Source organism: Hakea prostrata, chromosome 6 (assembly GCF_041222555.1).
Source record: "Hakea prostrata isolate BN-2017 chromosome 6, UWA_Hpros_2, whole genome shotgun sequence".
Classification (NCBI taxonomy): domain Eukaryota; kingdom Viridiplantae; phylum Streptophyta; class Magnoliopsida; order Proteales; family Proteaceae; genus Hakea; species Hakea prostrata.
The window spans coordinates 34,535,851-34,552,798 of NC_142605.1; the positions used below are offsets into that span (position 1 = coordinate 34,535,851).

Consider the following 16,948-nt stretch of genomic DNA (forward strand, 5'->3'; position numbering starts at 1 on the left):
GTCAAAGGCTCAGAAAAGCGTCTTTGTAGAGTTAAATTGTAGCACGTAAAGGGGAAAACTGAGATAGAAATCGAGCTTGTTTTCCGACAAACAGGTGCACACGTCGCTTCTAATCCATTTGAAAGGATGGTGGCTTTATTCTTGATAAGAAAAAGATAAAGGCATCTCAAGAAAGATACCGGATATTCTAGTTATTAAAGCAAGCTCAGGATAATTATGAGCCAGGCTCCAAATTTCAATATCTAGCTTGTGGAGTAGTAAAAGTTATTGACCAAAGAAGAAGAATAGTAAAAGGTCTTCGCTATTGGGTGGATAGCATTCATTCAGTCATTCTTGTTTTAATTTTTTATTTCAAAATGTGACGTTTAGGCTACAAATCAAGATATCACTGTGTTATTTAAAAAATAAAGAAAAGAATTTAGTCATATCGATAGACCCAGATCTTTAAAGTCCCTTGCTACCGAACCTAAGAGATAAGGAAAGGCACGCACCATACCATGGCGGCTCAGGTTCCAAGCTAACACGAGACTCAGCAGGGTCGCCACGTCTACAAGTTAGTCTATTCACATGGCGGATTTTTCTCGAGTCTTGCCGTTTTAGTTTATTTAAAGAGCTGTACAGGTTGATGTTCATCAGGACTCTGGAGACTTCTGCCTGGCGTGAGGACATTTGGGCTCTATCTGATCTTGTTTGTTGACTGGAGTTTAACCTGATTATTTGAATAAAATTGGTTTGCACTAGAGAAACAATAAATGAAAAGAGTAGAACTCTATCAATGATGGATTGGTGTGAGACTTTGTGGAGTTCCTTGGGGTGAACCTGGGGCTTTAAAAGATTAAGAACTTTTAGAATCGGTGGTTTATGGTTGTAGGGGAAAAACCTAAATCTCTGTGTGTAAGTTTTCTAATTTTAATCGTAAATTATCTTATCAATGAAAAAGATGGGTGAAGGTTGGTGAAGGAATTCTTCAACCCAGTCAAGTCACCTAACCCGTATATATTTGGGATTTTTATCACTTTACAGTTTGCTCTGTCCACCATTGGATTGACGACACATGTATTATTCCAACCCTAAGGTAGAAATGCAATACCAAACTACACCCACTTTTAATCAAGGTTCCTTCTTCCTTCTATCTTCCGACTCCCCAACCTTGACCTTGTCGTCCTGCTTGTTTCTTCATCTTTGACTCCTGCACCCAACTATCATTATCTTCTCTCTCCTCTTCACCCTGTTTCTCCATCTTTGTTCCTTGCATCTTCCTCGTAATCCTCTCTCACCTTTACTATTTTTGTACAATTTCTCTTATTAAAGTCGGCTGCTAGTATCTCCACAGCTATGGATTTCCATGTTCCCATGACACACTCATCCGATTCAACGATACCCTTTTTGTTGCCTACACGCTAAAAATTTACCATTTTCTGCGTTTCCTCCACCACCTCCAATCTACTACTTATGAAATTGTAGCGGATGCAAAATGTCCTCTGTGTGACAAATAATCCAAGGAAAATAAATAATCCAACTCCATTCTAAGCCCAATTCCACCTGAGTTAATATCCCTCTTGGCCTAAACAGTTTGTTCCTGCAAATCTTCCCCTACCCTTCCTTTCTTTCATCCCTTGTAACTTACGCGACGAAAGGAAAAGTAGGTTTCTCGCCTCTATTCAAGCCACTTATGATCTTTTGTTTTGTATATGTGGGTTCTATTGAACTAATGGGACCTAAGGAATTCTCTTACCACCTTCACTGTCAACTCTTCCTTCATTCAAGGTGGGTGTCGAGTATTGCAGAAGGTGGTTGAGGTTCGGTGACCTGTATGAAGCTACAAAGATTGGTGGTTTGGACCTCTGGCTTTAGGCAAAATTTCTTAAACTCACTGCACTCAATTTTACCGCATTGTTCCAAATTTCTGATTGGTTTGCAAAAGGGTATCACAAGTATTCAGGACAACGATCGATGAGTTGCTTGTTTGGCTTATGCAAATCATACCCAAGTCGATTTTCAAATAAAAGCTTCAATTAATCAAAAAAAAATATTGAGATTTCAATAGAGCGTTTCTCCTATATAGTTTAATTGAGGTCAAAATTCCTAAAATTAACAAATTTTTGCTTTGAGATCCAACCATTATTTAGGCAACTCATTCTTTACGAGACTTATCATTGCCGGAGGAAAGCGAACCAATGCAGTTGTGTTGCAGGTGAAGCAAGAAGATGAAACCACACTTAGGAGTTGGGTTTGGTTAGTCTTTTTAGGCTCATTGTTGGATTGGAACGATACACATGTCAGTAATCTAAGGGTGAACAACAGCTAACTGAGGATGTCAGAACAGGAGGTGATAAAACTATACTTGTGTATTCAACTTTGGAAATAAGATTTAAGTCAAGTTAAAGGGTATTTGAGTTATTTTTAAACATAAGGTGTATCTTAGTTATATAGAAGAGAACTGCCAGGGTGGAGATGAAGATGGGTGAAAAGAGGTATTTCTTCACCCCTCTCTTAAATATGAGATTTTTAGGAAGGAAAAAGGTTTAGGATTGTTGTTGTGAAAATGTACATTTAGCTCCTTGGTTCGCTCCTGATCCGAGTCTAGTTCTTGAGACCAAAACAAGAGTGCGAGTGGGCCGCCTTTGAGGACGAGAAACCACCTCCAATGATTACGTTAGTTCAGGTAAGAAAACCAGAGACTCCTCTATTTAAGGAGATAAAGAAAAGAATGTTCTTTAGGGATTAATGCAGAAGAATAATGGCTGGAGTATTCAAATTCTCTTGGCTTACCTTTGACCTGGCATAGTCCTAGGTTATATAGTTGATCCATACCTAAGGAGATAGTGGACGCTTCATAGCTTTTATTAGATGCTTATCTGATGAAATGGAGGATAGAGGTGACTTCTTAGAAAGGCTTGTCAACAAGTCAAACCGTGCGCTTTTTATGTTGGTGGAAAATTTTGTTGATGAGTCAAGTAGTCAGTCCCCAAATTGATACTGATAAGACACTAGCCCGTAGTAGGGGGAACAAAAAGGTGCAGGTGTAAGGCTCAAGGCAAGCTTCGAATGAGAGAGAAATCTATTTATCATCCATGAACATTTAATGACTCCTGACGCATTTAATGCGGAATTAGATGTCGTGATTGATGTCCAGATAAAAGAAACTGCAAGTCTGTTGCCAACGCTGCTTCCACCGAGAAGCCACATGGTGACAATTGTGTCATTATGATCGATGTTTGATTCTTAGGTACTCAGTTATTAGTATCTCCTCTGAGAAGCCCCATGACTGAGAAGCATCAACTGAACCATCTTGGTTCAAGTTGAGCCTTGGGTCTAGATCAAGTGATTTATTCCGGTTTAGAGATTGTTGTTGTAATATTGTCCATAATAAGCATAAAATAAAATTTTCACATAAAAAAAAAATTTTGGTTAATGAAAAAAACAATACTATAAAATTTATTTGCACAATAGCAAAATACAAAGTTGGGGATCACAGCAAAAACTTTTCTCTTTTTTGGTTTTGATGGAAACAGGATTAGCCAAAAAAAACGTAACTTCTACCAAAAAAAAATTTCAAAAAAAAAATCCTTATCATTTTATAAATATTACGATCGACGACGGTCGAACAAGGCATGTAATAACCAAGTACACCTGTAATAAATTAAACACTAACATTTGCAGTTTTATTTAGAGAGTATTTTGTTTGTGACCCGCAACCCAAACGACCTTTTCAGAGCTTCATCATGGACAAAATATGATCTTGTAATTCCTATTTCCTGTACAAGTAAATAAGCTCGTGTTGTCGTCTTTTGGGTAACTGTAAGCATCTGGGCATCTATCCTTGAAGAATTTGGAGTATTTGGTTGGACTGGAGAAGTCCATTACAGTCACCAGTTCGGCAATGACCTTTCCCATTGCCATCGACACTACAAAAAAAAAGGGTTTTCGTGGCGGTTTTTTCCGCCACTAAAAGTGGAAAAAACCGCCACCATTTGATTCGTGGCGGTTTTATAAACCGCCACAAAACCGTCGCGGAAACCACCGCAGCGATTTAATATCGGCGGTAATAGGTACCGCGCGTGTAAGCTTCAATTAGTGGCGTTTCTATATAACCGCCACTATTATTATGCATACGCTGGCGGTAATTACCGCCGCTAACTAAATATATAAGAATGGGAGGAATTAAGTTTACTTTAGTGGCGGTAATGTATAAAACCGCCACTAAAAGTCACTATTTAGTGACGGTAAGCTAAGAAACCGCCACTAAATGTCAATATTTAGTGACGGTCATTCCTCTAACAGCCACCATTTATGTCATATTTAGTGACGGTAAGTTAGATACTGCCACGAATTATGTCCTATTTAGTGGCGGTTTTCCAAAAACCGCCACTAATTGTGTTTACAATCAGTATGAAATCCCTTGTGATTTATTGCTCATTAGTGGCGGTTTTTTGTTACCGCCACCAATTACGTTAATTTTTTTTTTAAAAAAAAAATCCCTATATTTGCTATTATATTACATTTATTCCTGAAAGACAGTACAAATACATGAATAGAAAGAAAATTCAAAAAAGCTAACAGTATTCAAAGAACACAATTAAGAAAAATAAATACAATACATATTAATCAAGTCAACAAAAGCTACATGTGGTACTATACTTGATGTTACATGTTAATCTAAACACCAATAAGAGAAGAAGGAAAAAAATGACACAAAAAGGAATAATCCAATCACATTAAATTCAGAATTCGTCATTAAAAGAGTGGCTGCTTAGCCTTGCAGAAGTTCAAAAGGAAGTTTGTTTATATCATTTCTTGTCCAACCACTCTTGTCTTCTCTCTCTCTGCAAGGATAAGCAGCCACTCTTTCTCTTCAGTACCAAAACTTAACTTCTGAAGTTCTTGGAGTTGAGCATTAAATTCATCAAACTTCTTCAAGGACACAGGTCAGCTTCATCAACTGCAGGAGCCCCACCCCCTCACACCGAGTTTCAAATTCCCAGCAATCTCTTCCCATATTTGTTGCAATGCAAACAGAATAACAATTTGTGATTTCTTCAGTTTCATACGCATTGCTACATGTCCAAAGAAAACCAATTCAGGATGCTAAATGTAAGGAATCCAGTTGAAAGAAAATTTGCAAGGTACAAAAGTTTAAGAAGATTGCCTGCAACTGCTGCAGTAGAGACCCACAAGTTGTCACTCCACGAAGTGGACTCTGGGCATCAGTGACTGCCATTAGGAATTCTAAAGAAGGTACAACCTCACCTGCAATATACACAGAATTGAGAAGATAATCTCAAGGTAGCGCTCCTTTTATTTCTTTTTTGTTCCCATGAAAGTCAAGTTATATGATATAGACAAAATTCACAATTGAAAAAAAGAATTACAGAGGTTGGGAGAGAATACTAACTAAACATATATCACACTTCCTTTTTTGTTCCCATGAAAGTCAAGTTATATGATATAAACAAATTTCACAATTGAAAAAAAGAATTACAGAGGTTGGGAGAGGATACTAACTAAACATATATCACACTTCCCTCTTTGGTTGAGAGTATTCTTTCTTTCCTTCATAGCCCTGGTGTTCCAACTGGTTAATGGATATTGAAGTCTTCTGGGCTCTTTGGGGGGGGGGTTTCTAAGTGTTCCTGATTGCATGGCAGCAACTACAACATCAAGCGAAGGAAGCTCTCACAGATCACAAACTCTGCTCATGCTCTTTCTTGGGCTGCTCCTCATCATTCTTCTCCTAGCTCATCCTTCACACCAGTCCAGGATATTAAACATGTCCATGGCAGCTTCTTCTTTACCAACAGAGAGGCTTCTCCCAGATTCATCCACCAACACCACTTCATATCACATACAATGGTGGTCAAAAGCTTACTCGTAGTGAGGGGTTCTCCATCAAAGAATCATCTGTACATTTTCATTTACTAGAATTTTGACTCGTTTTTTCAGTTGTGAGAAGCTTTATTATCTAAGTCGGTTTTTTACTGTTTAGTCTAGTTTTTAAGGCTTCGGTTGGAATCTTGAATTTTTAAGGTTTGGCCTTCCTCAAGACATAATGGCATCACATTTTTCAAAGGGTATTGTTTTCAAATTTGGAGTGGAACCGTACTTAGCCTAATAAACTGTAATGTTGTATAGAATTTATTCATGATTCTGATAAGTAAACTGTTTTTTTTAATGCGTTAGCTAGTGTATCACTTTGTTCTTCATGGATGGAATCAGTAGCACTAGTAAGCTAATGATAAGAAAGTAAAAGAAAATATTGGGGGCATAGGATCTGGATGCCCATTTAAAAGGACAGCTAATGCTAAGACTAAAGAAAATAAGGAACCAACTAAAATTGGAAACCACCAAAGTAAGCTAATGCTAAGAAAGCCAAACTGCCAAGTTATTCCTTCATAATTTACCCAAACAATTAAGAAACTTAAAATAACTTATAATAAATTCCAGTCCTTGTTGGACCAAAAACCCTTGGATGGTTTTGTTTGGTTTTGGGTTTGGGTTTCCAAAACCGATCATACCCGTCCAACCATTAAGTGCACCCACATCCATCAGCACCCCATATGGTAACCCATCGGTTTTATTAAACAATCTTGGAAATAGATGCAGACACAGAAAGATGAGAAAACAGTACATTTATTTATTTATTTATTTATTCATTCATTATTTCTTACTATACAAAGAATATACAATGATGTGTAAGGTTTTCTTCCCTTTCTTCTGAATAAATTAACTAGAAAGTAATCAAAGTTTCCATGACCCAGTAAGCAATAGCTCATATTAAATTACAGAAAGAAGTTACATGAAATAATTGACAGAGAGAGAGACGAGAGGGAAAGATGGTCTTACTTGTCTCTTGAGATGGGATATATGAGGATGGGGCCCTCCAACATAATGTCTAAACATAATGTCTTCTGTACCCGGCTTATGCCGACACCTACTATCTGCTGCCAATTTCATCTATTCTGCACACCACAGAGAATTGCAATATTAGATCTATTCGAACTACACGGAGGCTCTGAACTTTATAAATCTTTCGACATGATTCATGCAACCTTCAGATCGAACCTGAACTATGATAGCATTAGGCTTGTGCTTAGCATCAAAAGTATCTACTGTAGATATTGTAAATGCAGAATTCGTCATTCGATCAAATATCATACCTTGTTTGAGAAAGGCCACTGCATTCCTGAACTCTTCATGGAAGCTAAAGATGAAACAGGAACACAAAGGAAACTAAATCAGTTGGGTAAGTGATCAAAACAAATCATACATGAAATAACAAAAATAACAAAACCCATTTCAAATCTTGATCAGACTTACCAAGAAGCTAAATCAAATCGAAGATAAGAGCAAATACGAGGTACGGGGTGTGGTCAAACAGTGATCAGATCCTTGGGAACACCATTATACACGAGGATCAAAATGGACATAAAGACATAATAATAATAAATAATAAAGCAGAAAAAAGAAGCAGCGAATCTCGAAGATAGATTTGTTTAACATAAACATCAAAACAAATAAGGAAAACCCACAAGAAGAAGAACACAAAAGGAAAAGAACGCAAGATTCTTCACGTGAATATTTTATCTCCAAAAAGATCCACAAAAATAATAATTCCATTAAAAATAAAAACCACATGAAAAGTAACTCATCCAATAATTGTTAATATGGAAGATAGAGCGTGTGGCAATGCCAACACCAAAAATTCTGACCTGTACATTACCCTTAATTTTCATGAAGCTGGCGAAATTTGTTCAATTCATTTTGTTTTTGTTCTATTCCATGTTTAGCTTTATGGACTAAGTACTGTGTTGACTGTTGAGGACCCAAAGAAAAATCCGACTTGGATCAAATACAACAAATTCAAATTTCAGTTTTCTTTGTATATATCTTTAGAATGTCAGATGACTAGTGTCGTGGATGGATGGAAGCAGTCTTGGTTGATCTAATAATCAGTTTTTATTTATCTCATCTCACATCAGAATACGATTATAGAAATTGAACCACCCAAAAATACAACATGCAATATGTAGCTCAAATACGTAAGTAAAGAGAAATTTTTAAATATGCTAAGAAGCTATCAACCTTTGGTTTTAGACTTGATATTCAAAACCCCTTCACAACACTGTAAAAATACTCAGAGAAGATTCATTTATTGGAAAGGTTCAATGAATCAAAAATATCTTAGTCAAAAGGCAATTATTTGACATCTTGTCGCTACGCAACAAAAATTACCACTGCAAGCAATTCTATGGTTTTAGATAAATGCATATGCACAAAATGGGGCAATCATGGCAAAAATAGTGATGTGGTGAAACAAATAACTTCTAATAGGTATTTCTAAAATAATATTAGACTTAAAGTTAGATAAAATAAAAATAAAATCAAACACCATTCATACTAAGCATCACTCTACAAACAGAAACTACAAAGAGCAAGAGAATCAAATTATAGCCAAAGGTAATTCTGCTCACAGTACCTCTGAGAATAAAATAAATCCCCCGAAATTTGGAACTGATACCTGAGACATCAGCAGTTACACTTGTTTACCTTTTTGCATTTCAAGTGAGAACAATTTATTGAATTTGTCCTACAAAGGACAGCAGCTTCTCTAAATCAACTAGATCTTCATATAGCATAAATGACTGTGGGAGAAACATTGGCCTTTTTTGCAAGATGCCAATGGTAGGCTCACAATATGGAGTTGTAACACCTACCTTCTTTGAGATGACCAGCTTTAATCGAAGAGGCTTAGACCAATGAGTGAAACTGAGTTTAATCAACTAATTCTCAACATTGAAACCTGCAGAGATGTTGGCAGAGTTGGTAGGAAGAGGAAGGGAGGCAACATTAAACCAGATGCCAACCTTGATATATACAGCCTAATGTGCAGGCTGATTAGAGTAAATTGAAAATGTTAAATGTTTCGAGTGGTTAATCAGAGTACAAATCTTCCAAGTCAATAGTCGTAAATTTAATTCATTGATTTGCAGAAGCTAGCTGCGGGATTGTTGATGGGTGTAAATTGTTGATGAGCCCCGGGCTCAAAAGGCCAGAGCAGCAAAGGCAGCTCCACAAAAGTCATTGCAAAACCAGTTCCTGATAAGGTAATAGAGATTATCCCAGGTACTAGAAAGAAAAACAAACAGCGGAAGCCTCTGAACCAAAGAAAATAAAGAGAAGTAGAAGGGTCATCGAAGAAGAAAACCCAAACCATGACATCAGTCCTTACAGCTAGGAGCAAGGTTAATCTCTTTTTAGAAACCTCCATTCTTTTCCTTTTTATTTATAGGAAAAATGAAATCTACCATGAAGTCTCCATCTACATGATGGCATCCCTTAATAATATGGTTTCATAGAAAGACAACTAAATAGAAAGAATACAAATAGAAAGAAACTGAAGACAATTTACAAAAACTAAATTAGAGCACACACACTATTGCTATTGCCAAAGAAGACGATACATTCATCTGTACTGTACCAATGTTTCACCACCCAAATCTTCATCCAGGTATCACTTTAAAAATGGGAAGAGGAAAAAAAATTATAAAATCCTTGGTCACTTGTAAACTAACTAGGAATCCAAATATTTTGTAGACACAGATAGCTGAAAACAGAAACGTGAATGGGAGAAACTAACTGTATGGTGGGTGTGGGTGATCTGAGGATTGAAGTACAGAATTGGTATATTGAAGGCAACGAAACATAATTGGTATGAGGAGGCTAAGTTGCGCACTGTACCTGAGGATGAGCTTCGTTGCAAGCGAAATGATGGGAGAGGCTGGCGATGCAAGAACCCGGGAATGATCCCTGCCTTCAACCTCACACACTAGATGAAGTAGTTGTTACTTCAGGTAACTAAATCAAGGCATAAGACCAATGCCAAGAGTTTTGTAACTTTTTAGAAGAGACTAATTTACTGAACCTTCATGATCAACAAGACCACCTCTTCAAGTATGACTAATACAAGACCTCATACCTGCAACAGGGCAGAATAATTACACAACGAAACAAAGAACTGGAAGAAACATTTAAGGGGGAAAAATCAGCAGGGGAAAAACACAGATGTGACAATACCCAAACCTATTATTATGAGTTAGACCATATAAACAAATCCTTCATGAAGTACCAAATATAAACAAATCCTTTCCACCACTGTACCAGATCGAAAAAAGAAAAAAGGGGTCTATCATGTAACTAGAAGAGGAAGAACAAGCAAAACGACAATGGTCTTCTTGTATGAACGGTACCACCACTGTACCAGATCGAAACACTAGTAGCTAGATATCAGTTGACGGAAACAAGGCTCGATGTGAACCAGAAGAATGGATGACATGGCATGATAAATTTCCAGTAAAACCAGTGGTGAAGGACGACAACTAATGACTTAACCTAATCTCATCGCATCCTTGAAACTTTCTACCTATCAAAAACGATAACAAGGATGGCAAAAAAAACACTACCAAAAACAACATTTCGGAGCCATCAGTAAAATCGAAACTGAAAATAGCTTAAGGACTTGGAATCCAAATCTTGAGAATAGATGAAACAAGTGGTGAAAGCGATTCCAACTTACCCTAAATCGCAGAGAGCATAGAAAAGAGAGAAAAGCCGTGTTTCACCGTAAGCTTGCGATTCGCCGGTTTGTCCAGGGAAGAACCTAAGTATGGTCACCGTAAACTTGCGAGTGCCGAAGTTGATCCAAAATTTCGAGTGGATTTCTCACCTTGAAAGTCCTATCGATCTCTCTGAGTTCTGAAGTTGTTCGTCTGAAACAAAAAACAAACTGAGTTGAGAAGCTGAAAATGAAAATCGAACGGAAAATGGTCAAAAATTGACGCGGGATTGGGCGGGAGAGGAAAAATCTAGGGTTCTTTGCAGCGGTTCCTATAAAACCGCTGCTATATTTATCTTCAGTGGCGATAATATATAAACGCCGCTAAATATATTAATATTTAGTCGCTAAGGCCACTACTTATATGCTATTTAGCGGCGTTAATAGAACAAACGCCACTAATATTTTATTACTTACCGACGATTTTCTAAAACCGCCACCAAAACCCTAGATTTTCACTCAACCCCCTACCGCCCGAGGGGAGCCCGTGTTTTTCCCCTAATTAGTGGCAGTTTATTGAAAACCACCAGTAGATAAACATTATTAGTGGCGGTTTATGATAAACCGCCACTAATTAAACGTCACTAATTCTACTTTTTCTTGTAGTGCGAAGTTGCAGCTTGTTCGGCCCCAAACGCGGCCACTTGTGGTGCCGGCTAGCTGGTACGTTGATGGTCCAAACCTCGCCTTTGTTGAGCTTCTTTCCACCACCAGGTGAAGCGGCAGCCCAAACTGTGTAGCCACAATTGTTCTTGACATAAAAGTTGGCTGCATGCGCGAGATCGAGTGAATAGGACTAAGATGAAAATAATGGAGAAACGAAGATTTCTTGAGAAAGCCATTAGAAAAAACCAAAAAACTTTCAATGTTCTCTACTGGTTTGCAGCTTTTGCATAAACTTGTATGGCATGGGGGAACGAGTGAGTGGCGAGTTGAGATCGCCAGCAACTGATGAGTGATGACAACATGTTACAAAGAGTGGGACATTGATTGTCAATGGTAGTGACTGGAGATAATGTATTCGATCAGCATTCGAGCGCAAAACGAGGAAGACTCATATGCTATGGAAAATTAAGTGTCATCTACTTCTTGTCCTAAGAAAGACTTATTGAGTCAACAATCAAAGTCTATGTGATCCATGGTTTGTGGCTTGCTTGAGAGTCCAGTCATTGCCGTGTCTTACCGTTTGGCCAATTTCCGATCTCTGAGGTGTGGGTTTATTATAACCTAGACCATGTGTTTTGGTTGTTTTCTTTTAATTTCAGAATGTCCCAATTCATGCCACATATATGCCTTCATTAATATGACTTATCTTGTGAAATTGCCTGTGATATAATGTTGATAGTTTCTTATGTAGAAGCAGTAAGTTCAAGAAATCTATCTCCCTTCCCCCAAATTCCTTCATCTCTTGGGTCGGCTATGAACCCCTAGTCCTCGTGAAATAATAATAAAAGTAAAAATAAAAATAAAAAAAAGATATGGTATTGAAGATCCGGCATTTCCTTTTTCCATGTGAAGGTAGAAAATCTAAAAAAACTTGTATTAACAAATCAAATCAAGTACTATACTTTGAATTCGGATCATCACCCTTGACGAGGAGCACAAAGTGCTCCCCAGCAGCTTTTCCACCACAAATTTGGTGGGACCCACCTGTAAAAAATTAAAAAATTAAAAAATTAAAAAAAAAAAAAAAAAAAAAACCTCCCATCACCCCACCCCTGGGCCCCCTGTTTTTATGGTGGTAAAGCCGTCGGGGAGCACTTTATGCTACCTCGACGGGGAGCTGATCCGGACTCCTAAACTTCGGTGGATTATGAGACTTTTGGAATGAGGTTGGGAAGTGGAAATGTTATCTTTTTCATGTGGATGTGGAAAATCCAAAAGATCATGTGTTGAAAAGTGGATATCAAATCATGATCATTGTCCCAGTCTTCGGATGGTTATGAGACTTTATAATAGGGTTGGGAATTACAAATATCCATGGCGTCTTCAGAGATGTTGCTATGGGGATACTCGTCCTCCTCATGCTTTTGGGCCTGTTTGATTACATGAATTCGGAGAGTTCAAATCTCTGGATTCATGAATACGAAATTTATACCCATTTGGTTGTGAAAATCTCTGGATTCATGAAATCTAGAGATTCATATTTTTACACTAAAAACATGAATCTAGAGATTTCATCCCTACCATAAAAGCACTACACATTTTTGCATTCACAAAGTCAAGTCGACCAAACAGTTTTTCATAATGAAATTTTCACAAATTTGAGTTAATCAAACAGTTAATTTTGTGAATTATGACTCTATAAATTTGAAATCTCCAAATTCATGTAACCAGACAGGTCTTTAGAAAGCATCTTCCACTAATGCCACCACCAAGAGACATCTAGAGACATGCTTGGCAGCTTGGAATTTTTTTCCCCCACACCATGAGTTCATCATTTTGGCGATATCATGGTTAGTTGGTTACCCTGCATAGGGGATTCATGAAGCGGAGGATGATTGGGATTTGCTTATTCTCTCAATTTGGTAAGCTTTCTACAAGGATGGTTGTTTTTTTGTTATTATTCAACTTGGCTTTCTTTAAGTTAATTATCTAAAATGGTGAAAAGTTTTAGGACCTGTTTGGTTACTTGAGTTTGAAAATTTTAAAATTTTAGAGATTTCAAATTTATGGAGTTATAGTTCATAAAATTAATTGTTTGGATAGCCTAAATCTTTGGAATGAAATCTGTAAATTCATCCTAAGAAAACATCTATGGAGTCATGGTAAAAATGTTTAGCACTTTTATAGTAAGAGTGAAATCTCTGAATTTTACCTCATACACATAAATCTATTGATTCTCGTTTTTTGTGTACAAAAGTGAATCTCTAGCTTTCATTAATCCAAAGATTCACACAACCAAACAGGTATAAATCTCCCATTTGTGAATTCAAAGATTTTAAATTTCTGGATTCATGTAACCAAACATGCCCTTGAGAAATTTAATCTCCAATGGAAGAGCTTAATCCAATTAGATTTTGTTTAGTTTCTTTTGGTTTTCCATGTAACAAATGTTACGGCAAAATTACTAGAAATCTAGTAGGGCTGATCCATGTATCCATGGTAAACAGATTCTGATTTCAAGCTAGGAAAAAAAATAGATACAATAATATAAGGAACAATTTTCACTATAGAAAGCATTTTGCCATGTGCATCACCCCAATGAGAGCATGTATATTCATATAATATGATAAGATTTTTATTCATTTTTCATGGGGGTTACATGGTCATTTTTCTCTTCTCCGTGCGTAGGTTTGAGAGCTTAACTCTCCTACAAAGCCTTTTGTCCATAATGGATCCAAGATAGAAAATAATGGGTTCTAACCTATCAAACACATCAAGTCAAAAACATCTCATTTTAGAGTTACTAGGGTTCAGAATAATCATTTACATCTTTTCTATTATATCTTACAAAATCTTTGTGGGGATCAATGGCTAGAGTTATATGCAAAAGATCCTCACTTTGCATTTGTTTTATAGCATGAATTTTAAATTTCTACACTTATTTTTGCTTAAATCTTACATTTGGCGTTAGTGTTTTTTTTTTAACAACTACCTTGATCTAAAAAAGTCGTGATTTTTTGCATATGTTTTCATGATTTAAATTCCGATGAACTCCTATGCCTATTCATTTTTAATTTTTTTTTGGGATATGCCTATGCATATTTTTATATCATGATTTTATCATTTTAATTATTCTTAACCAATAAGGATTGATTAAAGATGATTTTGCATTATTCTGATAGAATTTTCTCTCTATTTTAAAGAAGGAATTTATTTAAAATTAAAACTTCTTTTAATAATATGATTTTTTTTATATCAATAAATATTTGAAAAATAAAAAGAATTTTGAGGGTGATTAAAATTCCTTATTCCATGGAAAAGAAATTAAAAGAAAAATAAAGAATGATTTATAATAAATTTTTAAGAGAATCAGAAAGCCATGTACCATGGCGGCTCAAGTTCCAACCTAACAAAGACTCGGGTTGCCACTTCTACAAGTTAGTCCATTCACCATGGCGGATTTATCTCAGAGTCTTGACTTTTTGGTTCCTTCAAAGAGCTATGAATGTTGTAGTTGTTCATATCAAGACTCAAGAGAGTTTTGTCCTTAGCATGGAGGACCATTTGGGCTCCATCTAATCTTCTTTGTTGTCTGGAGTTTAATCTGCTCGTTTAAATAAATTGGTTTGTACTAGAAAAAGATAGAGAAAAAGAGTGGTAGTACTCCTTCGGTGATGGATTGGTGTGAGATTTGTGATACTCCTTGTGGTGAACTTGATGCTTTAAATAATTAATAACCTTTAAAATTGACGGTTTATGTGATTGTAGTGGAAAAACCCTAAATCTCTACGCATAAATTTCCTAATTTTAATCGTAAATCCTTTTTTCTTTCTTTAATCAATAAATCTTCTTATCAATGAAGAAGATAGGTGAGAACTGCAAGGGTAGAGATGAAGATGGGTACAAATAAGTATTTCTTCACCCATCTCTTAAATGTGAGATTTTAATGAAAGAAAAAGGTTTAGGATAAATTAAGAATTTCGTTTAAATATTTTTTAATTTGTTTGTTAATTAAGGGTGTCATTGTCATTTTGCTCAGCTATTAACATTAATGATTAGGGGAGTCATCCATGACAAATTCAAGGATGTATATGTGAAAAACTCTAAAATTTATTTGCACAATAGCAAAGTACAAAGTCGGGGATCAAGAACACACATATCTTTTAAGATAAAAATAAAACAAAAAGTCGAACCAGACATGTAATAACCTAGAAACATGTAATAAGCTAAACAGTAACATTTGCAGTTTTATTTAGATAATATTGTGTTCGTGACCTGCAACTCAAAAGATCAAGCTTCATCACGGGCAAAAAACGACCCTATAATTGCTATTTCCAGTACAAGTAAATGTGCTTGTGGCATCATCTTTGGGGTAACTGTAAGCATCTGGGCATCTATCCTTGAAGAATTTGGAGTAAGTGGTAGCACCACAGTTCCCAGAATTGCAACAGTATTCATCTGTCTTGTACACCGTGCACGGGTTGTTGCAACCACCTTGGGTTTTCAATTCAGAGGGACACTCACCGTTGATATCAGCCGTACATTTGATGTCATGACATCCACCGTCGGTTGGACTGAAATCCATGGGAATGTTAAATCCGTCAACCAGAGAAATGTCATAGAAATCCAAGTTATTATACCCATTAAGCCCGTATTCAGCTAAGGTGTTAGGTGCTGAACCGTAGCCTTGGCACTGTAGAAGTCCATTACAGTCACCAGTTTCGCAATGACCGTTGCCATTTCCATCAAAGCTGCAGCCAGTTCGGCCCCAAACACGGCCACCTGTGGTGCCTGCTGCGACGTTGATGGTCCAAACGTCACCTTGGTTGAGCATCTTCCCACCACCTGGTGAAGCGGCAGCCCAGACTGTGTAGCCACAATTGTTTCTGATCTCAAAGTTGGCTGCATGCGCAAGAGCGAATAGGACTGAAGTGAAAACAGTGGAGAGAGGAAGATTTTTTGAGAAAGCCATTAGGAAAAACAAAACAAAACCTCAATGTCTTGTATTGGTTTGCTGATTTTGCCTAAACTTGGGTTGAATTTATAGAATTGGGGAACGAATGAGTGGTGAGTTGAGATCGTCAACAACTGGTGAGTGAGGACGTACAACATGCCCCAAACTCTCAAAGACCATTGACGAGTGAGGCGGCTTTGTGCGTGAATGGTGGTGGATCGAGACAATACATTCAGTACTGGACCGCACAATAAGGAAGGCTTTTTGTTTTTTGGTAGAAAAGATTACATTCAACAAGGAAGACTCATATGCTTACAAAAATTATATGTGTTTCTTCTCCTCTTCAGAAAGATTTATGGGTCAACCCTGAAAGTCTTTCTGGTCCATGGTCTATAGCTTGGGAGGTTCTGTTCATGCCGCGTGTGACTGTGTAGCCTATTTTCAATCCATATAGTGTGGGTTTATTATAATCTAGACCATAATCCCATATGATTTGGCTATTTATTTTAATGAATTTGTTTCTTATTCAAAAATTCAAAAACTAAAAACACTCAAAGAGAAAGAAGCTTTTTCTTACTTCGCCCTGCACATGAGGCAGGTATGGTTAGAATTCACGGATTGAGAGTCTATGTGACTCATATATGAATGTCGTGTATGTACCACATAGAATATGGTTTTCTTACTCTACTACCGAAGGTAAAATATAGCATGCAAATATTGGTCTCCATCTTAAATGTGTGGTGACAAGGATATCAAGAACAACAAGAAGAGAACAT

At 36.8% G+C, this 16,948-nt stretch overlaps 1 protein-coding gene and 1 long non-coding RNA gene across 4 annotated transcripts; both read right to left on the reverse strand.

The window, feature by feature from the left end:
* Positions 1–5,155: 5,155 nt before the first annotated feature.
* On the reverse strand, positions 5,156–10,858 carry LOC149013571 (uncharacterized). 3 transcript variants are annotated; one of them, XR_016174040.1, is made up of 5 exons: positions 10,574–10,858; positions 9,739–9,976; positions 7,158–7,201; positions 6,844–6,959; positions 5,156–5,250 (listed from the first exon to the last, which is right to left on the reverse strand). It is a non-coding gene; the product is annotated as an uncharacterized LOC149013571 (long non-coding RNA). The 3 variants fall into 3 exon arrangements; XR_016174039.1 differs by having other exon boundaries at positions 9,739–10,858; XR_016174038.1 differs by lacking the exons at positions 9,739–9,976; positions 10,574–10,858 and having other exon boundaries at positions 7,158–7,259.
* A 4,421-nt stretch (positions 10,859–15,279) lies between these two features.
* Positions 15,280–16,222, reverse strand: LOC149013572 (protein P21-like). The gene has a single exon (XM_089158600.1). The coding sequence runs from the start codon at positions 16,188–16,190 to the stop codon at positions 15,519–15,521; it is 672 nt and encodes a 223-aa protein (XP_089014726.1). The 5' UTR covers positions 16,191–16,222; the 3' UTR covers positions 15,280–15,518.
* Between the last annotated feature and the right edge of the window lie 726 nt (positions 16,223–16,948).